The 25,815-nt window shown below is 38.9% G+C and overlaps 1 protein-coding gene across 1 annotated transcript; it reads right to left on the bottom strand.

Moving 5' to 3' along the window:
- Positions 1-381: 381 nt before the first annotated feature.
- On the bottom strand, positions 382-25,214 carry LOC103718432 (26S proteasome non-ATPase regulatory subunit 13 homolog B-like). Its single transcript, XM_008807257.4, has 6 exons — positions 24,889-25,214; positions 21,222-21,668; positions 15,652-15,732; positions 10,402-10,598; positions 10,134-10,233; positions 382-1,056 (listed from the first exon to the last, which is right to left on the bottom strand). Exons 1-6 carry the CDS (start codon positions 25,039-25,041, stop codon positions 871-873), a joined length of 1,164 nt encoding a protein of 387 aa, XP_008805479.1. The 5' UTR covers positions 25,042-25,214; the 3' UTR covers positions 382-870.
- Positions 25,215-25,815: the final 601 nt, after the last annotated feature.

The raw sequence follows: 25,815 nt of genomic DNA, 5'->3' as shown, positions 1-25,815 counted from the left end.
TAACACCTCTAATATTGTGTCAATCTAGGTCTCTGGATCCATCGCTAAGCCCAGGAGTTTCAGCTCCTTTAGGTAGCCAATCTTAACAACATCCTCGGTGACAAACCTACGTTTTGGTAGCTTAGTGTTTATGAGTACCCTAAGGGTCTTAAGGCATTCCATCTTTGCCGTCCATCAAACATCTCCTACTAGAATAAGAATTACATGACCGCTCGGTATTCAGAAGGTTCTCATCTGCTCATACTTCACACTCTTTGGCCGCCTCAAAGCTTTAAGCCGTATAATTATAAGGTGGAATGCCATGTGAAGTTCTCAAACCCTGATGAATAAAATATGAGGGTGCCGATGCCAACAAATTGAATCAGCGTTGCACCAACCTTATCTAATTCTTAGTCTCCATGCGACTTTAAAAGTATATAAAAATGTATATTATTGTTCCAAAAATAAATTCAAAAAATTACAGCACATTGATAAATATGATAATGTTGCTAGTAATAATGATGGTGATGCCTGTCAGAAAAAATGAGCAGCATTTTTCTCGCATCGTCCTCAAAGCATGCACTCTTCTTTCATACCAATGTGCAATGACCTGAACTCGAAAACAAAAGAAACATTCACCAGGCTGCCGTTTTCTGTGCCCTGCTCACTGTTTTGCAAGCATGTATCTTATGTTTTAGCACTTCCTAGGAATTGAAAAATACAGACCAAATACGGACACCTCAGTGAGCATAAAACTGCGGTCCCTCTCAAAAATTTTAAGGTAGGAAGGCAAAAAAGAGACAGGGCTCCAGAGCAAGGAGCCGCAGCAACATTCGTTTGTTTTGGTCTCCTTCTGCATAACAGATTGTTTAGAGGGCTATGAAACGCACATCATGAAGCCACCAGGTCGGGCGTCTCTGCTTCAACTGACAACAAAGCAGTATGCACCTTGCCCAGCCAATTATCTAGATGGTCTCGCAGGGATTTAATCTGTGATATCCCCAAAACCCTAGGTTGTACCCATGAGACATGGACCGTCCCCTCAACCTGATCAATAATGCCTTCAATAAGATGAACCTGCACAGAAATGTCTCATCATTAACATTATAGTGATGGGCAGTACGTAGCAACAAAAATCAATACAGACAGTTTAATAAGGACAAAAAAATGCAAGGACTAAAAAAAAAACTACTTGTGTTAATGCAGACATATAACATCATGTTGTGTTTTAATATGGCACCTTTTAGATGAACAGGCCAAACAACATGTAATTATAAGAGCATCAAGAATGTAATGAAATAGATTTATAAATACAATAAATCCAATTACATGGTACCTTTACAGATCCAATAGGAATGTGTTGTCCTCAAAAGCTACATCTACCTTCAGATCAAGCACGTAAATAATCATTGGGTTCATTCAACGTTAATAATCATCGAACAAGCACATTAATAATCATTGTTTCATTAATCTCAAATAATCATTGGCTTCATGTATAGGCATCCAAATAACATGCTTGTTCAACTGCTCAAGCATGCTCAGGTAGAAGACAGACATTATCAATTAGTCACCTCATCATGACAGTACACCGCATACGCATCAAAATGACGTGATTATTCAGCTAGCCAAGTATGCTCAGGTAAAACACATCATAATCAATTAGTCACCTCATCATGAACAATACATCGCATATATATACTTGGGTTGAGCACATTAACACATGGAAGCAAGAGAAATATTTGTTACTTCTATTAAGAACTAATGCACTGAAACATCGCAGGTGCTACGTCCAACTCTCTCTTCAACCATCAAGAGCAGGAGACGAGCATGCCAGAAAGCCTGCTAGCTGATGAAGAAAAGTGACAAGTCTCATGGCTTAGCTTAGGGTAGATATGTGGGCATGCACCGCTGTTGGATTGCTGGAAAAGGGATAATGAAAAGATGACAATGATGAGTAGCATGGATCAAGGTGTCTTGACCTTCAAGGATTTTTGCTACTGCCACACCGCCCATTCGGAAGAAGGAAAGATAGGATATAGCTGAGACTACAATCGAAGTACTCTACTACTGCTCCTACAAGTAATTAGTCCCACTAGGAAACAAAAGGCAAGGAATTTGAAGATAAAAATAAAAATAAAAATAACTTAAAGATAAGCTAGTTTCATTGATTGTCGAAAGGATCACTCGTTCTGATTACAATCTATTATTTAAACAAGAAGAAAAATGATATAATAATTGCCCACTCCAGTGATACTAGCTAATGTCTAGCCTCCACCTTCGACAATTCTAGCAACTGATGCCAATTGCCCTCCACTACTCACATTTACCATAATGGCCAGATCCTATATCATCTATCAGACCAATTATCACACTTGATCGACCTATATCCTATTGCAATGTCCTCGTTCGGCTTGCTCATAATAGTTTACCCTAGCAATTTCTCGGCCTATACACCACTTCTCCACCTTCAAGATGGCTCAGTTCACCCATACGGTGCTTGCTGCTCCAATCTATCAAGTGACACCTTCCTTTTTAACTTCTTGTGAGACTAAAAGAAAAGTTGCCTTATTTGGCTTGAGACTTGGAAACCCTTCTTAGATCACATCCCAAAGCCCTCATGTGCACGATGATCCCCGAATGTCATGATGTGGTGCAAATAATACTCCCCACGTACCATCGGCCATCGATTAAAACGATGATGAGATGTTCCAAACACCACATCCGCTAAAATTAATGCCAGCATTCAAGCATTTGAAATGAATACACCTTTTGGTATTCCCATGCTTTTTAAGGATTTTCCTCCTTGAGCTTTAGCTCTAATCAGCACATCTTCTCTTCTTCAAAGAATTGCCCACGTATCTTGATAAGACCATTCCCTCTCTGATTAGGTCACTTATCGAGGCATCGTGATTGATCAAAATCCTTCTAAGGCATGGTTTTGTACAATCCAAGGTCTTTTTAAAGCCCTAGAGAAGTCATCTTCTACCATCATCCCTCAACAACTCTTGTTCTCTTAGGCCTCGTCTTCGAGCTCCTATGTTTGTTCCTACCCTAAAACAAGATGAGCCAAGATCCTGCTTCACTTCATGTTCTTGCTTGTAAAAGGCAAAAACAACTTGAGCATTCCGAGGTTCTGCAGTTTGTAGATCCTTAAGTAGTGATTCAGGAACCCTCCAATCTTACATGTTAGGCCCTATTTTTAAATCCCAAGAACCAAAATCTTTTTCTTCCATCTTTCTTTGCCACCCTAAAGAATATTTTCTTTATAAGAGGCCCAAGTTTATATCCTTGATCTGAAAGAACCCCAACTATCATCGGTCATGGCCCATTGCCGTCCACTTAACCTCCACGGAGGTTGTAAAGCAAGAGTTATGAGCGGAGACCTTTCCAAAAGAGTTATTCACCGGAAAGAAAGCCAATATAGCTGGCTAGCCTTTCTCAGTGTCAGGCGAGAATGCCGGTTGAAGAGAATTCTCCCGATCATCGCGTAGCCGAGCTGGGAATTCAGCATCAGATTGTCGGTTAGCTGACCCACAGGGCTTTGGGTAGGGTAGGAATCTGTCACCCTATATGACCTCTAAAACCGATGGTTCGACTGTATTTCTTAGCAGATGTTATCTATTTTGAAAAAAAATGGTCTTCCGAAATTTTGGCCTTTTTTTGTTTCCCACCTGTGGCTAACCGACCTAACTTCTTGTCGCCTTGTTTTTTAGTCTCCTTCGACCAACTCTTGCCATTTAAATCATGGCACGACTAGCTCGAGCCTACTAGATGAGTATTCTTTTAACCTTAGACCAACTAGCGAACTATTCAATGCCAACACCCCTGTGGACGCAAAGATGATTTCGACTTGCCTCCAAATAAATCAGCCAACTCCAATTTCTATACACAAACATTTCATCGTCGTATTAAGCTGACCTTACACAAAGAATATCTTACCTTCTTTCTGGTTTGGGTCTGCAAATACTTGTTAGGCTCTTAGTCAGTCCAAGTAGTTAAAGCACACCTTAGCGTGGTTGTAGCCCTTGCCGAAAACTGTCCAATAGCCCTAGCTCCTCTTGTTTTAGCCTATCTTTACCTGAGCCTTAAGGAGATTACCTTTGGATGTTAGAGATGCGGAGGTCCTCTCTAGATGTTTCAAATTTGGCTATACACTTATTTTCGAGAGATTTGCCTGTTTGTAACTGATGTGGCCGACACCATTTCCATCGATCATCGATATGCTCACCTAGAGAATCCATTACTTTCTTTCGCAGAGTATTTCAAATTCTTCTATGAAGGTCCCTCTTGTAAAGGCATAAATCTTTGATTGTCTTTCCTCCATTCTCCAAAACTTGTCTGGCTAGCATTCCCACAAACTGATATGTTCCCAAAAGAGATCGAAGCTGTGGGACTTCTCTAAAAGGACTTCTTGGTTCCCAGAGATCTTTATGTTGGCTCAATAATAGATAAATCAATCAATAATAAGTACTCAGTTGAACATTATTCTCCTAATTTCTTTGCTCGTCAATTCGAACTGGTCCAAGGTATCCCTTATCTGCCCCTGTATTCTCTAAATACTTCACGTTTTGATCAGCCACTTATTTTCGAGCCACATCTGATTACATTAGGAGACTTCTTTTATGAGAAATTATGCCCAGACTATTAGTTTATCCCTCTTAACTTTCAACCTGCCATGATTGAAGAGTTTATGGGTTGCTAGGACACTCCAATGACCAATATGCATTATGAGAGTGCCAACACCTTTGATCACCTCTCAACTCAACAATTGATGTTCCTTCTGGTTCAAAGCCAATCGACAAAAATCCCCTTCATCATCTGTGAACAAGACTTCAATTCTAGTCAAGGGCAAAGGTATCTGTATTCTTCTGACCGAGTTGAGCTGATTTATTTAAATACACAATTGCAATCATGCATGATCGATCTTTAATTTTGCAACCCTATTGATGACTCCCCTAATTCGATCAGTATCGACAAAGGCTGAAGTCCCCACCTCAAAAAAGAAAAAGACGGTGGTTCACAAACCCAAGCTTGTTCCTTCAAGTCCGCTTCGACAAAACGGTAGAGTGAGATGTCCAACAAAGACAGGTGGGGCAACATCTTCCATGTCCACCATAAAATTGGACATCAGTAAGGATTCAGAAGATGAGTCAACTAATGATGCCACCAATATTGCGGACTCCCCATAGGCCAACCCTTGAGAAGATTTGACCGAGTTAACTCAACCTTCTCAATCTCCCTACATTGATCGCCTCAAGAGCCTCAAGCACTAGGGCCCTTCAATCCCTGCTATCGATAAAGTGGCCGAGATTCTCCAAGTCGAAAAGTTCGATCCCTTATTCACTCCGACTCCAACTACATCTCCTAAAGCAACACTTTCCAACTCTTCGACTGTCAATCATGAAATTATTCATCTTCTTTTCCTAAGGGGTCCCTCTTTTTATTAGCTTGGACTCTTTTACAGAGCCTTGGCAGCCTCTCCATCTTCCGGTCTCTGGCCAGTGCCAAAGTTAGATTGCTGGCTTGATCGACTGACGCTCGTATCGGCTATGCGTTTGCTCTTGACACTGCTACAAAGGCGAGGACGACTAAGAAGTCATTGCAGCATGTCACCACTATCCCAATCGATGAACTCGTCACTCCAAAGAATATGGCCAAGTGTTCAAATGTGTTCTCAACTTAGCAGCACTTAGCATATCTTTCAGTGAACCAGGCTATTGACCTCTAAGATAATCTAGCCAACATTTCTCACATTCACCATCTGTTAGCAAACCTGACCAAAAGAAGACATATTGACATCCTATACAGATGCACTAGAGATTAACATCATTGCCATAGAAAAAGAAATCAAGCCAACCCTGGATGCTTATACATTGGTTCAAGATAAATTTCACGCCCAGAAAGACCTGAGTGTGTCCCTTGAAGTGCAATTAAACGAAGCTTGCCAAGAACTATAACTTTTAGAGAATGGACAAGTGAAGTTGGAGCGTAGCAACAAGGAACAATTCCAAACCTTGACGAGGCTTGGCAACACTTAGAAGCATGCAAGTCCCAGCTTCCGGATCTCCTTGCCGGAATAGACACTTTCGAGCAGACGTCCAAAACTCTTCAGGACAAGTGGGAAGGATAAAATTTTTTGTAAGAGATCTCTAGAGCAGAGTCCGTACCTTTGTAGTAGGTAGTAATAGAAAATTGTCTTTTCGCCAACCAATTCGATATTGTCCCATATTTTATTCTATTCCTGCTCTCGAACCAAACTTAACTCTCTCTCGATCTTTTAGTGAATCTTTACGTAGCATTGAGATCCACATGATCCATAGTCGACATGAAAATTCTTAACCATCCAAATGATTAAGCTCCATGCCATATAAAATCTTCAAAAACTGTTGAAATCAAGGTCCACCGTACCGGTACCGGTCGGCGTACCGGTGGCGGCCTGGACCGGTACGTACCAGTTCGAACCGGTCCCATACCGATCCTTCAACAATAAACTACCGGTACCGGATTCCACGCTGATCCAGTACTGATCTCAGGCCGGACCGGCCGGTACCGGCCGGTACGGCAGACCATCGTTAAAATGATATTGGCCCCCAGTATATGGCTTCAATGCCCACATCCAAGCAGGACATCATGGCTTTCTTCAATATGGTTTTCCTTCAGCCCTCATGGCAAAGGTGGTTAGTATCGTAGGGCCACAACTTTGTCTCCCATCCATGAAGAGGCGATTAACTTCATTGACCGAAGTACGAACACCTTCCTCAATCCGACACGATCCCTTGTACATCATTAGTACAAGTTTCCTACCTCAGTTTGAGAACTCCTAGGGCTCCACCAGATAACCTTCAGCCTCACCTTCTTGATAGGCCGAAACTAGATACTCGGATTTGTCGAAGACCCTAACACTATTTTGTAAATGTGGGTAAGCCAATATACTCTTTCCACAAGTTTGGTTTGCCGACCTTACCACAGTATGTGTCAAAGCACATTGCAGCCGATCATTTTGATCCTCAATAACAGAAACGAACCTTTCAGCTCGTTCTATTATCAGCTTCAAAGTTGTCCTGTTTCGTCTTGCAAGTGATTGTATGCATCAAAGCATGCTGCAGGTGATCATTTTGATCCTCAATAACAGAAACGAGCCTTTCAGCTCGTTCTGTTATCAGCTTCAAAGTTGTCATGTTTTGTTTTGCAAGCGATTGTCGCACAACAGTCACTTAGCACAAAAACACATCCAATAGACCACATCGGCTTTCCTCCAAATAGGACTTGAGTTGCATAGCCACTTCCTATAGAAAAACGACTGATAGATGGTTCGTCGTCATCTGGCAAGCATCCATACTCTACTTCGGTGATACGATAATAGCTATGCAATAAGGCCTCACTGGGCGTGCCAAAGAATTTTGTTTGGTCCAAATCTCTCTTCAATTGTCGAGAGCGGACAATGGGCTTTCAAAAAGTTTGCTGGCTAACAGAGAAGGATGACAAATCTCACAGCTTAGGTTAGGGCAGATGCACAAACATACCACCAGTGTCAAATTAGCCGAAATGGGGGTAATGAAAAGATGATGATAAGTAGCATGGGCCCAGGTGCCTTGACCTTCAAAAACTTTTTTACCATCACACTGGCCATACGGAAGAAGGAAAGGGTGTAGCCGGGGCTACAATCGAAGTACTCTACTGCTACTCATATTGGTAACTTAAAATCCTATTGGAAACCTAAAAGCAAGAAATTTAAAGATAAAGATAAAAGTAAAAAATAGCTTAAAGATAAATTGATTTCATTGATCGGTGAAAGTATCCAATTATAATCTATTATTTATACTAGAAAACAAACGATATGGTAACCACCCATTCCAGCGATAGTAGCTCATGTCTAGCCTCCATCTCTGACAGTTATGGCAACTGATGCTAACTACCCTTCACTACTCATGTTTACTATAATGGCCAGATCTTGGATCCTCTGTCAGACCGATTATCACACTTGATCTATCTCAATCCTATTGCACTGTCTGTTCAGCCTGCTCATAATAGTTTACCATGGTCGTTTCTCGACCTATAGACTACTTCTCCATGCTAATGTACCTTCAGACTGGCTCAACTCTCCCATAGGTGCTTGCTGCTTTGGTCTATCAAGTAACACCTTCCTTTTTAACTCTTTAGTGAGACCGCATGAAAAATTGTCTTATTCAGCTCAAGACATGGAACCCCTTCTTCAATCACATCCCCGAGCCACTATGTGTACGATGATCCCCAGATGTTTGGATGTAGTGCAAACAACAGGCTATGAGCAGGCATATTTTGACGAGCATGTAACCCTACTGCCTTAGCGGTGCAAATAATATCAACACATGGATTCCACACCACCATATGAAGATTAAACACCAATGAAGTTTAGTACTTCTAACAATCATGTCATTCATCATTCTTGTTCGCATATCTAGTTAAAATTTCATTCCGTTTTATGTGGCTTTATTACAGTAGTACTTAAATCTACCCAAATTACACATAAAGGATTTCTCTCCCTAGTCTATGCAATAGCAACCACATGTTTATTGTTAAAAGGCAAGTTCCTCTTAAATTCATATAAACTTAAAAACAACAATCTTGTAGGAAGTAGGATGAAAAAATTTACAAGGCAGAAGGATATCTCTCCTCTAAGGTAGACAAACAAGGTCAAAGTAAAGATGTACTCCAACAGACTTTGTAGTAAGCCCCAAACCTTTTTAAGATAAGGCCACCACTGCATTTCATCAAACCTCTTGAAAGTGGTAAAGGTGACAGTTCTAACATAGTGAAAATCTCCAATTCTATTTTATTGGGAAGTGCGACGGCAGAGTTCTAAAAAATCATTTTCCTCAATCCATCCAACCATGTGCCACACTAAGCAAATCCCTTGCCTTGTTTCATTCTCCCAGGAAGCTTGCATATCGATAGACCATTCCACAGAGGAAAGCCACAACTCCCAAAAAGAATTCAAATCAAAGAACAGCATTGGCATACCATAATCACCTAAAATATTAGCAAAGAACATACTCTTGAACCTCTATTTACATGTTCATAAATTGTAGACTTCAATCTCTAGGAAGAGAATTATAGAATATACTCAGTGCAGGCATTGATGGGACCATGCATGACAAGTTTTTGTTTGTTCCCAGCTTACAAAGGAAAAGGTATTGCTGCCACTTTGATGAAAACCAACAAGTATTGATGTCAATTTGGAATTACAAGCACAACAACAACGAAGAGAAATTTCAACAAGAAAGCTCTTAAAGGAGGAAATAAAGGTAGTTCGATATGACTTTTTTACCTTACTTTTATAGAATATGTGGTAGTCCGCAAAAGGTTCTATGGTTTATACATGCATCCCTTGGAGAGGTAACTAAATCATAAAGTCTGATTTGTTTATAATTCTGTATGCTCGTACAGTATGCATCTGACAAGCTGCTATGAGTACAGTTCTAAAATGCATCGGAGATATTGGAGTTCAAACATGGCAGTTAATTGGCCGATTCACTTGGGATATTGGGATTACTTTTTATAACATGCATTGCAGATACTAGGAATTCAAATATGGAAGTTAATTGACCAATTCACTTGGCATATTTGGATTTTTTTAATCATTTAACCAATGCAATGGAGACATAAAAAGATACAAAAAGGTCAATCATTGTTCTACTGGTTAAATGACTACAATAAGCTTGGTTCTTTCCATCTAACTAAAGGACATCAAAGTGCAGGAGGCTCCTGAAACTGCAAGGTCAGATGTGGGTTAGATGTACATAGCCTTGCCCTTGTGCGAAGAGGTTGTCTCTGTGTTTCAAACCCATGATACACAAGTCACCATAGAGCAACCTTACCATTAGGCTAAGAATTGCCCTCTCTTTCCATCTAATTATATAACACTAAAAGGTGTTTTGGTGATCTTCATTGCTCCGTGTTAACACACCCACTTCTCTAAATGAGTATTAAAGCTCTCTTGGTCAGAAGGATGTAATGCACACATAAAATCAATTAAAAAACTGCACAAATAGTCCCCCAGAAGTCATAACTTCATTTTCTTCTAAATTTCATGCAATCACCTATGTTGAAATCAGAACGAGAAATACAGAATTGCTTATCATAAGAGAGTTTGCAAAATTATAACAGAAACTCACAGAGAGGCTTTTCATAAGAAGATATTCCACATCCTCTATGGAAAGTCTAGTTCGTTCAGCTATAATACTTAACGGTATGGTGCGATCTTCCGAAGGTCGGCTGCAAGGAAACAAGAAAGTTAACCTAGATACAAGCTACAATAAACTAAGCAACTATGAAGAATGATTCTGTAAGACAGTGCACAGAAACAATTGATTCAATATCTTCTACCTAATCTTACTTAAGCTATAAATTCAAGCATAACTGAAATATCAAATAGCATCTTACCTAAAGATGGTTTCCATCAAACAGAGTATGTTTATTTTTTCCATTAGCTTTTTCTGGTTTGCTACCAATGCAGGCTGTGCATTCAGAGAAGTACTGTGAACATGACAAAGTTCACGATAAAGAGCTAAATTGCCAGTGTTGAATGCATGAAGTATATGGTAAAGCCACTCCGCTTTGGTTCCAAGAAGACAATTTATCTGCAAAACAGTTGCAAGCTCAGCACGCATGACTAAGGTGCATGTGAAAATAGAAAAAAAATGGAGGACAAAAAGCAAAATGGTGCATATGAAATGCATCCATGCTTAAGAACAGAAAACAATATGATCAATATATTGACAAATAAATACACAAATAACTAGAAGAAATGCATCTGACTGCAGTTAGCAACATAGCGCAGACATCACCAAGAAATATATAAAAATGCTTCAGAAAAATGAAATTATAGAGAAAAAGTAAACAATTTGCAAGAAATTTATCATCAGATGCACTGCAAACTTCACACCTACCTGTGAAGGCATGACACCTGCTACTAGAATGACAACCTTAAGACTACCACTGTAGAAAATCTCCGTATTATTAAGAATCAATACAGTGGCAAAAATAATAAGAAAAGAAATGGTTCTAACTATGGTATGCTGTATCGTACCATACTAGACGTACCATACCATACCAGTTCGGTACTGGTATTCATACCGATGGCGTACCGCGTACTGTACCATACCGACACTATGATAGTGTGGCATCGGTACGAGGTCCGGTATCGGTACGGCGAACCTTGGTTCTAACATAATTTTTAGGTACAATAGAAAACAGTTGAATGGCTTATCTATGTTCATACAGCAATTACAAAACAAAAGTGAAATTGAAAGTCCTCTGATCTCTTCCTCTCTAAAACAAACCATAATTATCAACCCTTATTCCAGTAAGTAAGTGTTTGCTTTACAAATCCTTCTTCATTCACTTCAACAGACTCTACATCAGTTCTCACTGCAAGATCTTCCAAGCCCTTTTGTTATTTCTTTTATTTCTATTTTACACTTTTCCCTCCTTTTTTACAAAAGGTGATGCAAATGTGAGTCCCTTAACAGGGTCTGAGACTTCATTAGAGCTTTGTCGCACATGCCTACCAGTTCTCACTGCAAGATTTTCCATGCCCTTTTGTTATTACTTTAATTTCTATTTTACGTATTTCCCTCCTTTTTCCCAAAGGTGACACAAATCTGAGTCCCTTAACAAGGTCTGAGGCCTCATTAAATCTTTGTTGCGCATGCCCATAGCCCCACACAATCTCTTGCAAATCTCTACTTTGTGCTTGACCAGTGTAACTCCTACGTTTCCCCAAATATACTCACTCTAAACTCCCCTCATCCCTCTCTCTGCATACCACTCATCAACTTTTCAGACTACAATCAGGCATATGCACATTTTGAGCAACTTTTGAAGTGAACATGCCTCACAATCAGCCACATGGTTTTCGTGAAGTCCAGTGCTAAAAGAGCATAGTCCATCTGTAGACATCTACAAGGTTTATCACTTCAATGAGATAAATATGCTTGCATTCACCAGCTGAAGCTCCATTTAGTTTCCAAATTGTCACAATTAAAGGGTAAAATAAAAGATATGTGAAGATAAAAACCATAATTTAAATCTTCAAGCAATTATGGACAGATAATTAAATAATAAAACAACTATCCTAGTGTCCAAAGCTTAGGAAATTCTAAGATGCATTCATTGACTTATAAGCAACATGGATAAATAACTCTAAAAAATTCTAATGTAAAAAATTACACTTAATTACATGAAATAAAAAATTTTGAGGGATTTACAGATGCCCAACCATGATTTCCGTCAGGCAAAGATGGTATATACACTTGTAAGAAGATGTTGCACATATCAAGTCTCCAACCACATTTACAACAAGATACTGAAATCCATGCACAAAGTGATTAGGGGTATTCTAAAATCCTTTCACTTCCTCTTCTCAGCTGTACCAATGTAGAGGATATTGTACAGTCAAGGTAGTCAAGCATTGAAACACCCATTAAAAGTTTAAAAACAAAAATAAGGCAATATTCTTATGTAAATAGCATACAGTATAATTCAAAATCTTAATTCATGAGTCATACTCCCTGGTCTGTAGATAACTTTGTCATCCTATAAGCACTATCACATGCTTAATAATAAGACAGTGACGTTGAGTCTGTTCGGAGCTTTAAAAAACCTATTCAACAGATCAGGAATTAACTTCTTTTCTTGTGTTTGGTAATGCCCAATTAAAAGGTATTTCAACCATGTCACAATTTGGCTTTAATGAGAACCTTGAAAAATTGCTTGTCTTATGCTTAAATGGGCAACTGTCAACATCTCATATTGCCTTTGTTCCCTCACTCCACCATGCAACACATCAGGAATTAACTTCTTTTATTGTGTTTGGTGATGCCCAATTAAAAGCTATTTCAACATATGTCACAATTTGGCCTTAATGAGAACCTTGAAAAATTGCTTGTCTTATGCTTAAATGGGCAACTGTTATCTCATATCGCCTTTGTTCCCTCACTCCACCATGCAGCTAACCAAAAAACTAAATCAGCATGACGTACCTGTACATATGTATATATTATATTATATACAAAATATGCCTATTTGCATGTGTACCCACCCATAAGTACTGTTAGCATGTATACCCTTGAAACCTTTTCTATTCTTTTTTTTCTCTTTTGTGCGTACAGACGTGCGTGCGTGTGCACCAATAACCTTGTGGTTAGCCCATCATCACAGGTTATCAAAATATAACCATTTTCATGCCAAAAGACCGAAATGCCCATAGGTATATGACTTCGAACTCCCAGACATGAAGGGTTGTTGTGGACAGGTTTTGGGGAGTTTCGGTTGGGAAGGAGACATATCGGAAGATGATATTGCCATAGAGGCATAGACTTGACCTCAAAGAAGGCAAAGGCCCCTAAGGTCAGCCTGGGGAAGATAGGGTTGATGTCCTTGGGCATGATGGTGTGGAAGGTGGTGAAAGCATTGGTGACCTGGACAGCAGTAGCCTGGATGACAACATCGCGAGCCACATTCATGTGGAAGATAGTGAAAGCATTGGCAACCTGGACAAGAACAGCCTGAATGATGAGGCCATGGGCTGTGGTGAAGCAGCAAGCAAAATCGAGGACAAATGAGAGGATCAAGCTCCCAGTGGCATCATCTTTCATTGGCTAGTTGGTGGAATAGGCGATGGAGGAGAAGAGCAGTGGTAAAGGCATTAAGGGGGTCGCTAGTCGTGAGGATGGAGCGGAAGGCAATGTGCATGCCAAGACCAGAGGAGAAGCAACTAAGCGATGTTTGTTTGCTCTATCACACCATGTTTAAGGCAAATTGTGGATTGACCTTATATTTCTTAATTAATTACTTTAACCAAGGCTAAAAAGGTCATTTAGGAAGCAGGTTATTTCACAACCAAGTTTCCAACCATCAATAAGTGGATCAAAACATCAGTAATTAAACCATAAATTGGGTCACGCAATCAGTAATTAGACCATAAATTGGCCAAACTGGTAACAGCCCTTAAGACCCAACATCTACAAGTGTTCATCCTGCCTCCAACCATCTACCTTTTGTAGGCCAAAAGTAAACAAAGGCCTGCTCATCTCTTCATCATCCTGCACAGCTTCCAAACCAGCCAGAAACCACTCTAACGTTAGGATGAGAAGTTGGAGGCAACACCATGCAAAAGAGGGAAGCACTAGGTAAACTCACTTATGTCCAAAATCTGTTCTAATTTATGCCCCCCCCCCCCCAAAAAAAAAAAATCACCTACCCTACAAAAAATAAGTAAAAATAAAAATAAAGAAAGAATCTCATTCCTCCTCCAAGATTTCTTTGAGGCTTTGTTCTAAACAAATAAAATATTGTGGATAGTGTTTTTCTATAACAAAAGGGTTTAAAAAATCACCTAGATCAAAAATCAAGTATTTTTTTCGCTTTACACTACCCAACTCCTATCACTCTTGTCCTAGTTACATCCTCTTTACTCACTACACTAGGTACCATGAAAGAAAGCCTTTCGTTAGCATGCATCAACTGATCAAAGACTTACAATTTATGTAGTATTAAAACTTCAAACACCTCATCCACACAGAATTTGTCATGTTCGTATGCAATACTTGGAAGCATGAAAGTCATACCAACAGGTACATTTTTCTAAAAGGTAGTTAAATGCAGCTGATTTTGCAAGGTCTATGGTTCAGCAAAATCAAATTTATTTATAACACTCGAAATAATATTAACTTCAAAAAAGGCACCAAGCCTAATGGCAAAGAAATTGCAATAAAATAAGGAAATCACTACCAGACCACAGCCACAATTATAACCCACAGATTTGGCCCAATAGACAAAGCTAAAATCCCATGATGACAAGCCAACCATCTACATGACTTCCCTCTAAAAAGCATTGGTATTATGCTCCCCTAGGAGTTAAAAACAAAAAGCCAAAAAGAGATATAATGATTCTTATTCTCATTTTTTAAATTTAAACCAGATAAATTCCATTCCTAAAAGAGCTTCTTATAGGAATCAATTTTACTTGACAGTGAGTATTTGAATGAATATGCGAGAATCTTAACCTTTCCTCCAACAAATAAACGGAAGAATTATTAACACCCAACCCTTCTTTTGGTGCCTAGTATGAGAATGATACAACAAAAGCCAACTCTATTCACAATCTTACCCTTATCCATGGAAACAATTCTCCAAAAGATGATATGCAGGATGGACGACAAGACAAATAAACATGCACAAATAATTTTCTCATATGTACTCTAATGTACATTATCATTATATGTAACAATAGCGAAAACAAACATTTGATATTAATTCAGGAAACATGAGACACACACAAAGACACAGAGAGGATTAGAGAAAAGCAAAACAAACACTTTGACGGTGGTTTGGGAAAATAGGAGGCAATCTTTTTTAAAGTTTCCAAAATCATCTAGGGCCACAATATGTATTTGAGATCATTTTATTCCATAACAAGAGAGTTAAAATGATGGATGACTTTTACGGGTAAATTATGCAGATGTAAACATAATAATCACAAGAAAAATGCTAAACATTTTCTAGATAAAACCTTCACTGTAAAGATATTTGCACCAAATGAAAGAGATAAGAAGCATCAAAATTACATATAGAATGCAACGTTTTTAAGGGGAAAGGATATAGAAATATATTAACAAAATCATATCTTACAATTGGATGGGCTAGCAATTCACCAAAATTATATATATTATCCCCCAACAAGGCAGAAAGAGACAGGTCAAATGCCAAATCCTGACAATAAAGAAATAGCAAGTGGCTGTCAGTGCAGAATCGTAAACCACAACTATAATTATATTAAAATTCCAAATTTGTTGTAAGAAAATTAAAATTTCATAGCCAAATGCATTAAACCAGACAACAAAAGGAATAACAAGTGGCAATATGTTCAAAATCATGGACCACAAGTATTACTAAATTAAACACTACAAAGATATTAACACGAGGATTAAAAATATTTAATAAACATAACTAGATCATAATCTGCAACTTATAGCATTGCATGCATAAAGTTGTACAGAAAATGACTGCAAGTCAAATGCATGGTGGCATTGTCTAAAAACTTGAGAAGTAACGGTTACTTTATTGATAATTGAACTTCTTCAACTATAGCTTCAAAGGTTCTTGTGGACCTCATGATCGTTTAGTTAGACCATGGGCTGCCGTACCACCCCGTATCGCTCGATACAGAGCGTACTGTACCATACCGGTATAGTACCGATACGAAATTCAATTTCGAGTCAGTACAAGCCTCGTACCGAGATGCGTTTGATTCATATCGAAGTGTACCAACCTGTATCGAGGTGCAGAAAGATAAAATTGAGAAAAATAGTCAGAGAGTTATTTTGGTACAGGATATGTACCATACCATACCGAACCGATAAGGTATCAATATATTATCCGGTACCGAGATTGCGGACCTTGAGTTAGACCAACCACCATCTTTTGGTCCTTAGAAGGGGTGGCAATTTTTGAATTGACCCGACCTAACCTAATTGTCTAACCCGAACTATTGGGTCCATGGGTCAGGTTCAGGTCAACCAATCTCCACTTGCCAATGGGTCAGGTCGAGATCGAGTCAAGGCTCCTTTACCCAATGCGTTAATTTTTTTTTAGTGGAGGCAGGGATTATATATGATATTTATAGAATTCCTAAAAGCAAATAAAATTGGATTGTCATACCCATATAATTGAGTAAAAATACCATATACAAAAATCCAAGAAAAGTAATATACATGGGAATCTCTTTTCTTGAGAAATATTTCAAAGCCATGCCTTATGAAGCCACACTAAATTACCACATGTTTTGATTGGCTACCAACAGTCCATTTCTTTCTAAAAAGAGCAAGAAACTAGCTTCTTAGATTTTATTAGAAATTGAGCTTATATTCCAAAAATACCCTTTCTTACCTTGGGTGCCATGAAACAACACCATCTTTGCTCTCCCACCCTCCCTACAAGAACAAGCTCTTCCAACATAGATGATACCTCAACTTTTTCATCTAAAATTCCATCAAAGCCATCACACTCAGGTCCCATGAAGAACTCAATCCCATTTCATGATCCAAGATCAATAGATGTAAAATATGAGCCTAAAATTTTTGGCACTGATCCACTTTTGTTCTAATGGGGTCTTTCCCATCCTTTTATAAAGAAAGAAAGAAGCACGGACCTGTGCATTTTCTTTCTTTGTTTTTTTTAGCAAAGATTTGTTAAGGACTCAAGGTAAAGCATATCATGAAGAATTTTGGGCTACAAGTCCACTTTCCTTCTGATGGAGATCTTCCTATCTTATCAACAAAATAAAAAAAAAAGGCGAAGGAATCCAAAACTAAAACATATCAAGAATTTTAGGCCACTGTGTACCCTTCTATTCCAATATGATCTTCCCCATTCTTCTATCAAATGAAAAAAGAAAAAGGATAAAAGGGACTAGAGGGGGAGATGTATCAGTGATGATGCTATGAATGAGATATGATTAAAAAAGGAAAAAATTGCAGCAATAGATTTCTGGTGGACCTTTAGAGTTATAGCAAGATTTTCAGAGAAGCTGGGCATAACGCCAATGCCATGGATTTATGGATTTACATAGAATGAGGGAAGAACAGAATTGTGGCTTCAATTTATCTAGGGGTATTAAAGGAAATAAAGTTTTTGATTACTAATCCCATAATTGAAACCGATTTAGCCGAATTTTCCAGTTGTCTCTGGCTAATGAGGCTAGGCATTAAGCATGGTAAACTAGGCATGACTTCCTGGTTTTTTAAAAAAAATATATCATAGGGTTTAGTTAAGTGATGACATGGAAAATGAGCCATTGGGAGCCATTGGATCAGTGGTGACATGGGAAAATGAGCCAATGAGAGCAAAACAAAAGAAGTTAGGATTCAAGGCTAGGATGTTGACTTCTTTCTCAACCCTAGACCCCTCCACACTACCATGTGTTCTCTCCCTCCCACTCTTGACTTCTTTTTCTCAACCTTAGCTGCCTAAACCAACATCAAACTGGCCAGTACCACCACCACTTCCTCTCTCCACCCCATCCCCCTCTTCCTCCTCATTACCACCATCATCCCATCCAGCACCACCCCCCTCTTCCACCTTTCCACCGCCCTCTCTTCCACCACATCTGCTCTCCAATCTCCTCTCCACAAAGTCATCAACCATAGCCTATTCGCATGCCTCTCTTTTTATTTCTTCCACTGTCCACAAAAGCCTTCGATTAGGGCATCCACCTCCAAGATTTTGTTTGAATGGACTCGTCTTTTGGTATGATGGCAGCTGCTAAAGCTGCTTTGCCCACAACCTCATCGACTCCATCATGAAGGAGTTGGCAAATATTCATGACAGTAGACAAATTCACGCATCTATCAAGTAAGGTTCTTTGTTTCCATTTCTCCTAATATATTTTTTTATAAAGTTTAGACAAAAGTTTTTTTTTTGACAGAAATTTTCTTTTCCTTCAAAAGTCTTCAACTACTAGTCTCATAGGTTGTCACCTTGCTCCCACGCTCAAAGAATTTTTATAATATTACAATAGAGATCTTTCAGTAGACCTTGATATATAACCTCAACATAACTCGACCTAACCCGAATGGCTGATTGCCACCCCTAGTCCTAGGGCCTTCACCATATCCTCTATCATGTCCTTCTACTAAGTTGGTCCAATTTTTCTAGGTCTTCTATCCCCCAAATATTACCACATGAGAGACCCACCTTCTTCCTAATTATTTATCAATGTCTTTTCAATCCTTAAGTTTTATCGAGCTTCCTTTTGGTATACCTTATGTCCTAACAACCTTGTGTGCACCCTGATGGTTCCGACTCTTGGATAATCAAGTATATGTAAATTGATAACTTCGTAGTCACCTTATTCAGGATTCCATTGCTCCATCATCACCTTATGTTTCTTTGTTGCATCTTTAAATCATCCCAATTTGTAATTGGCAATTTACTTGACTCTTGGAATTTGAAATACATTTAGCATTGTTTATCATGATGGAGTCCTGATATTGGCCTAATTTTTAATTCAATAATGTTTCATAGGTTAAATTTACCTCTACCCTGCACCATGAATCAGCATATCTGTTTTAACAATCTTGGTCTCTGTTACCTTGTTGTCCAAGCAACTTCGATGCTATTTTGCTATTGCATTAACCTTCCTACTGCATGTCCTCTAGAACTTCAAGATACACAAATTGGAACTCCAGCAAATTTTTGTCATTCCTGCCATCATGAACTCAATCTCTTATCAATGCTGCAAGCAAATGAGGCCTGGGAACCTTCTATGCTTATTATCCACCAGCAGCTTGTCTCCTGCAGTTAAATCTTGCTGTTTGCAAATGCCTGGCAACAACCAATTGTTACATTGCACTATTCCTCCATGCCTTCACCATCACCACCATTGTCTTGATTAAATAGTCTCCTTCACTGCTAGTCAACTATATAAACCAACTCATTTCCTTATAGCTTGCATCCTAGACTGAAGCAACTTGTAGTTCTCCATTGTGGAGGTGGTCATTCTATTCACATTCTAAGTTATTAGCAATGCAAATTTGCGTATTGGAGTGGTCGAACACCAGCTGCTACCACTCTTTCAAAGTCACATCATGTCATGCATGGCTTCTATTACTACCGGTTCTACTTTTAGTTTGCAGTACCGGAACCAACACTCATGCCAATAGGCTGGTGGTATGATATGGTACGATGCCGTGCCGTCCCATTCCGGCACATACTGAAAAAGAAAAACTAGAAGGGGAGAGGGAGGGGGAAAGAGAGATGCTGGGAGAGGAAGAGAGAGGGGGCTCGGAAGCCTTCCTCTCCTCCTCCAATTATCCGCCAGTCCCACTAGATGGAGCCCTATCTTGAACAAACAAGAGGCTCGAAGGGGGAGAGAGAAAGAGGGAGAGGGGGGAGAGAGATGCTAGGAGAGGAAGAGAGGGGGCTCAAAAGCCCTCCTCTCCTCCGCTCGTCTGCAGGGGCCACCGGGCGAAGCCCCTATTTCAAACGAAACCGACGCTCAACCTCATTCTTTTTATTCCTTTCACTTCTTTAAGTGAAGTCAGCACAAGATATGCAGACTTCACTTAAAGAAATGAAAAAAAATTAAAAAGAACGAGGCGAACCCCTTGTTTCCTTCGAAACAGGGGTCACCCAACAGAGCTCGTGGACGACTAAAGGAGAGAAGGGCTTCCCCTCTCTTACCCTCTCCTGGCATCTCTCTCCCCCCTCCCTCTCTCTCTCCCCCCTCTCTCTCCCTCTCTCTATCCCTCCCTACCTCTCCTCTCTTTCCTTCTCCCTCTCCCCCTCCCTCACCAGCATGGCTTACCGTACTGACCCGAACTGCGCGGTACGGACGTACTATGCTATACCAATTCCATACTGGTACTCGATATGGGAGGCGTACCAATATTCGGTATGCTGAAAAAATTTCATACCAAACATATCAACATAGTACTAGTGTGGCATCGGTACGAAGTCCGATACCGAGACAACGAACCTTACTCTCCAGTTTCTCAATTTTATTGCCGGAACCATCTCGGTCCGCCGCCGGTACGGCTCAGTACGCCCCAGACCGGACGGTTCGGGATGGTTTAACCTTCCTACTATCCACATTACAACATGTAAATTTCCTATATGTTAATACGCTGTTACTTTTTATGCCCATATGTACATAAATATAAATTCATATGTAAATGCACCCAACTATGATATCATGGTTAATTCGTTATTGGATATAAAACTTAGTTTCCTGCCCTAACAGAAATATGCATTCACTCCAACAGTTGCTCAGGTTTTATAATTATCATGCAAGGCCAGGGAATTTAGGTGGATCATTAGGATTAAAATGAGACAAAAAGAAATAACTGGAGTTCTTGTACAATATAACATGGTCTGCTTGAATAGGACAAAATGGTAGGAATTTGCAAATAGAATTACTTTTTAACAAAGGCTTTCATGAAAGGTCAAAGTCTGGTCCATGCCTGAAGCACTCACCTTAAGGCCAATCCTTGTCACATTATATGATAGACATAAAGATGGGCAACATGCATTTTGTAAGCATAAATACATTACAAATGCATGCTAGTAGGTCAAGAACATATGGATAAATTGAGGTACCATACTACCATGTAGGCATATGTTAACATATAGCCATAGAATTGCTTACATCAGCTCATACCCATATGAAGAGACATAAATGCCTCCAAGGATTTCAGACATACCAGTTTAAATGATTCTGAAAGAGATTCCACTGACATGTATGCCAAATAAAGAAGAGCATTCTTATAGAACTCAGCAAATTCTTGGCGGCTTTTGTGATATTGAGAAGAAACCCAGTAAAAGGTAGCATGAACAGAAGGATCAATGTCAGTCATGCTATTCAACGTAGTCTTTCCATCCTCTAGATATTTCTTACATTCCTTCTGGTCCCCTTTCTCAAGGTTAAATGCAGCTATTTGCATCTTCACATAAAGAATAGGCTCCTCAATCCGCAACTCCCTTGTGGCACGCAGCTTTTCAATCATCCCTTCAAGATAGCTAATGGCAGTTTCCCTTTCAGTATACTGACGAGAAACTACCACAGCAAAATGTGCAAGTTTCAGGAGATTGATCTTTGTCTCAAAGTCAGTAATGAAGTTGTGGTACAGCTGAATAAGAGTATCGCCCGTCTGTATGGGAAAACATCAAAAACAGATATAAGAACTACAACATCAGCAATTGCGTAGGGCATACTTTTCATAACTTGAATGTTGAAAATAAAGAGATAAGAAAAAATGCAATTCAGAAAATTCCCTTGAAAACTCCAACATAAAATTCTAGGAGACGTTTTTTCTATATTCTAAAGATAAACTGCAAATTTAGAAACCAATGAAAAAAGGACAACTAGAAGTGAAACACCTTGAACAAATTATGCATTTATTCCAAAGGTAATACTCAGTTAGAGAAAGCAAAAGAGAGACAGAGAGAAAAAATAGCTACACCTACATCTGAAGATACTTTGTAGTGTGGGGATGCGGGCAATCAAAAAACATCATTTTCCAACATGTTCTTAAATGGTATACTATAGATTGCATTCAGATGACAACACAAATTTTACTGAAACCAATGTGAGTTTCAGAATTATGCTGAAAAAAGGATATTATAAGCTTAGTAACAATTCTCATCAACCAATGTATCATGTGGAGGGGATCACTATCTCCATGTTTCTCAATTATTAAAGTTAATTAATGTTTACTTTTGCAACAATGCGTACTTCGGTGTCAGCAAGCAAAGTCCATATGAAAAGAACTCCATGTAAAGACCTTCACTAGAACAACAATGATGCCAATGGAATACAAGATGCATTCTCTGATTTGGATCTGATGTTGTGAAATCGTAATCTCCCGCCTAGCATTCCCTCACCTCCCTGATAGTTGCAGCAGAATTTCGAATCTTATTCCAAAATAATTTCATTTTATCCATATTCATAATATGAAAATTTGGTGGAGTCTAGGTCCTTGTTTGATGTACATGGATTCATCTCATGGGACATACCTTAGTGATGATATTACTCACAAAAGACTTCACAAATGCAAAGTCCTCCTAAGTTCGCATGCGATGCCTCTTCTACAACTTTGGCTATCCTTTTTAATTGGTGAGCTCGTATTTCATCTCTACTTGCTCTCTCTTTTTATAGAGGAGGTATATTGAAATCTCATTCAATGGCATTCATTATAATGAAACCTCTCTTATTCATGTCTCTTCATATACTAATGTTTAGTCTATCATATTCATTCCATTGTAATGAATGAAAAATTAATCAAATTTAGTAACATTCATCTAATGAATAGTAAGAGACTATTCATAATAGAAATCTCATTCAATGACATTCATTATAATGAAACCTCTCTTAATCATATCTCTTCATATACTAACATTTAGTCTGCCATATTCATTCCATTATAATGAATGAAAAATTAATCAAATTTAGTAACATTCATCTAATGAATAGTAAGCGACTATTCATAATATGATCCTTCATATTACGACCTTTTGGATGCCAATTAGTAAGAGAATGAGCATGTTGCATGGGACCCATTAGGGATATTCTTTTCTCTGGTAAGCCAAAACCTAATTTGGTTGGGCAACTGCAATTATGCCTATTTGCAAATTACAGTCTCACCCAAAGAATAGAACATGTAGTGAGTATCCCTTGTCACATTATATGTCCACATAATTTTTTTCATCAACTAATATTCCATATGAACTACTGAATTGATATGAACCACTATGAGACTGTCTATTAGTAATTCATATGTGTGTTCTTTTATTTAATTTGAATTAGATAATTTCTCAAAATTGTACCGGCCAAGTTTCCAATTCAATTCTAAGGAACACAGTCTTGAATATTCTTTCCTTCCTAAGGAATGATGAATCCCCTTTTTGGATGTTCATGACTCTTCACAAATCTCCATATTTTATTTATGCAACCCAACATGTCCGTATATAGTCTTTTACTAGACGTCAATGATTGACAATGTCAAAGTTACACAAACTCCACATGAGATTATGTAACATCCTTAGGTCTTTAAGGAATTATGAATATGTGACTACAACCACTCTTTCATTCTGACAGATTTTATGGTCCAAGAGTGTTCTAATATTTGGTCCTATTCAGTATTTGTCATCTTACAAATACCCACATATTTACTAAGAATCTCTATTTTGATGATTAAAACATATCATCCTATCACATATACTAGTACAACATGGGACAACCATAATATAAATATATTTGCCCAATATATATTTATTTAGGTTGTGAACTATTTTAGATTACAAAAAATTGGAGTGTTATATCTCTCTGTATTAATCTCTATTATTACATGATCTCCATACAATGTAATCATGGACAAATTTTATCATCATATAATAAAATTAATTTACCCACAATATGCATGTAATAGAACTTTATTAATATAATATTGGCTTTGTTAGGCACATTAACTCTTTCACTCCCCCCCCCCCAATAAGAAAAGAAAGAGAAAGAAAAATAAAGCATGTGTCCACATGGATGTCTTTAAATGGTTCCAAGCCAACAATCATTTATACCTCACCTTGAGACCACGCAAGCATGCATGTTTTGTTATTAACCATCCTGCATTTTGAATCTTGGACTAACCAAAGGGTATACATGTCATGATTTTATTTTCAAGAAATCAGCGCCAATGGCATTGTCTGAAATAATTTCCAAGTCATGGGGCAACATAAGACTGCAGTTTACTATATTAAATTTTCAAATCCCATTTCTCTATCAAACACCTAAACCCATGTCTCCATCTCTTGTACGCACTCACTCCCCCACTTGTTCTTAATACTAACAACTACCAAAGAACTTGATTTCTTATCTGGGATTTTTTCCTCAATAACTTCCTTGACATGTTTGCTACTTCCTGTCCTCCTATATCTAAAGATAACTGTAATATCCCGGGTTTTAAAGTGATAATTAGGACTGAAATCAAGAGATTACCCATCAGTACCTGACGAACCTTTCCTCCATTAGCACAATAAACTCAGGGCACACCAAATTGATCGACATTAATAACAAAAAGTATCAAATTGATGGTAAAAGTTAGATTTTTTGGGCATTTCCCCCGAGTCCAGGAAGCATCCACACCGTCCATGAATCCAATCTCCCACATTCGTCCGAACGATACCCCATGGATCCAACAGAGACAGCAAGCAAAAAGCATCAAAATCTTAACATTCCACCGTGCAAAACCCAAAACCCCAACTTTCCCAACAAGAAAGAATCAAAACAAGGTGAACTTCAAAATCATCATATTCTTTAAAACGAAAGAAAAGAAAAGAAAATTGGAAACCCTAGAAGGAAGAGAAGGGGATGGGGACCTGGACGACGGCGAGGGCGAAGAACTGGTCGAGCTTCAGGGTGAGCTGATGCCAGAGCTTCTTCTGGTAGAGGTCGGCCATGGCGTCGTACCACTCCGCCAGCTCCGGCCGCGCATTCCGCTGCGCCTCCAAGTACTGCAGCGCTCCCCCCATCGAATGATCGAATCGATCCTTCGTTCGTTCAATCGATCCAGCCCAATCTCAATCCCAATTCCAATCCCCAGCGGAGAAGGACGAACAAAAAGCACGCACCAAAACCCTAGCTTAGGTTTTTTCCCTCCCTTTTATTGTTAATATTAAAATATTAAATATTAAATAAGTTATTTTGGGTTCCTAGTTCCTCTCTGCGGCGGAAGGATGGTTGCACTCCAGCGCCGGTACTTTTGTTTGTAGTGGGAGACTGCTGGATTATACGACCATTCGCATAGAACGTCCTAAGCGAGTATCGCATCCGCCATCTGTTCTATCAACGGACGGTGGATTAGGCGATCCCCTTACAAAAACTATGAAGATGCACGTAAAGCATATGTCCATTGGGGCCAGGAGGGGCGATGTGATCAGCGATTACGCTAGGCTCCGTGGAGTTTTTACTTTAAAAACAGAGGAAAAAAAACAGCCTTGGAATTAGTTTAGCTGCAATGTAAAGAACACGAGGTGGCTTTTCTTCGCATAGGAGGCGTGTTGGAGATTCTTCCTCGACTGTTGTAATCAATTAATTTTTTCCTCTAAAAAGTAAAATTTCATGATTTTACTTGTTGTACCAATTATTTTTTTTATTTTTTTAGGTACAACGGTTGTTCACACTACTCTAACGTGGATGTAACCAGTAAAATCAAAGAAAAAGACAATGACTCCAAGTTGGGAGAACAATCCCTGGTCTGTCCAAAGGGCCTCTTTTGAGTGCTGGGCAGCATAGGCGGCGACCCA

Source organism: Phoenix dactylifera, unplaced genomic scaffold, assembly GCF_009389715.1.
Source record: "Phoenix dactylifera cultivar Barhee BC4 unplaced genomic scaffold, palm_55x_up_171113_PBpolish2nd_filt_p 000125F, whole genome shotgun sequence".
Taxonomy (NCBI): domain Eukaryota; kingdom Viridiplantae; phylum Streptophyta; class Magnoliopsida; order Arecales; family Arecaceae; genus Phoenix; species Phoenix dactylifera.
Note: the sequence above shows the minus strand (reverse complement) of the source record. Positions and strands in the feature narration are given on the sequence as shown.

What these genes read in the sequence shown, in the direction of transcription:
- LOC103718432 (XM_008807257.4), bottom strand. Translation starts at nt 25,041, where the DNA reads ATGGGGGGAGCGCTGCAGTACTTGGAGGCGCAGCGGAATGCGCGGCCG. An exon ending in TTTCAGAATCATTTAAACTG is followed by an intron (nt 15,733 to 21,221) that starts GTATGTCTGAAA and finishes CTTTATTGTCAG; the next exon opens with GATTTGGCATTTGACCTGTC. An exon ending in TTCTTATGAAAAGCCTCTCT is followed by an intron (nt 1,057 to 10,133) that starts GTGAGTTTCTGT and finishes ATTTCTGTGCAG; the next exon opens with GTTCATCTTATTGAAGGCAT.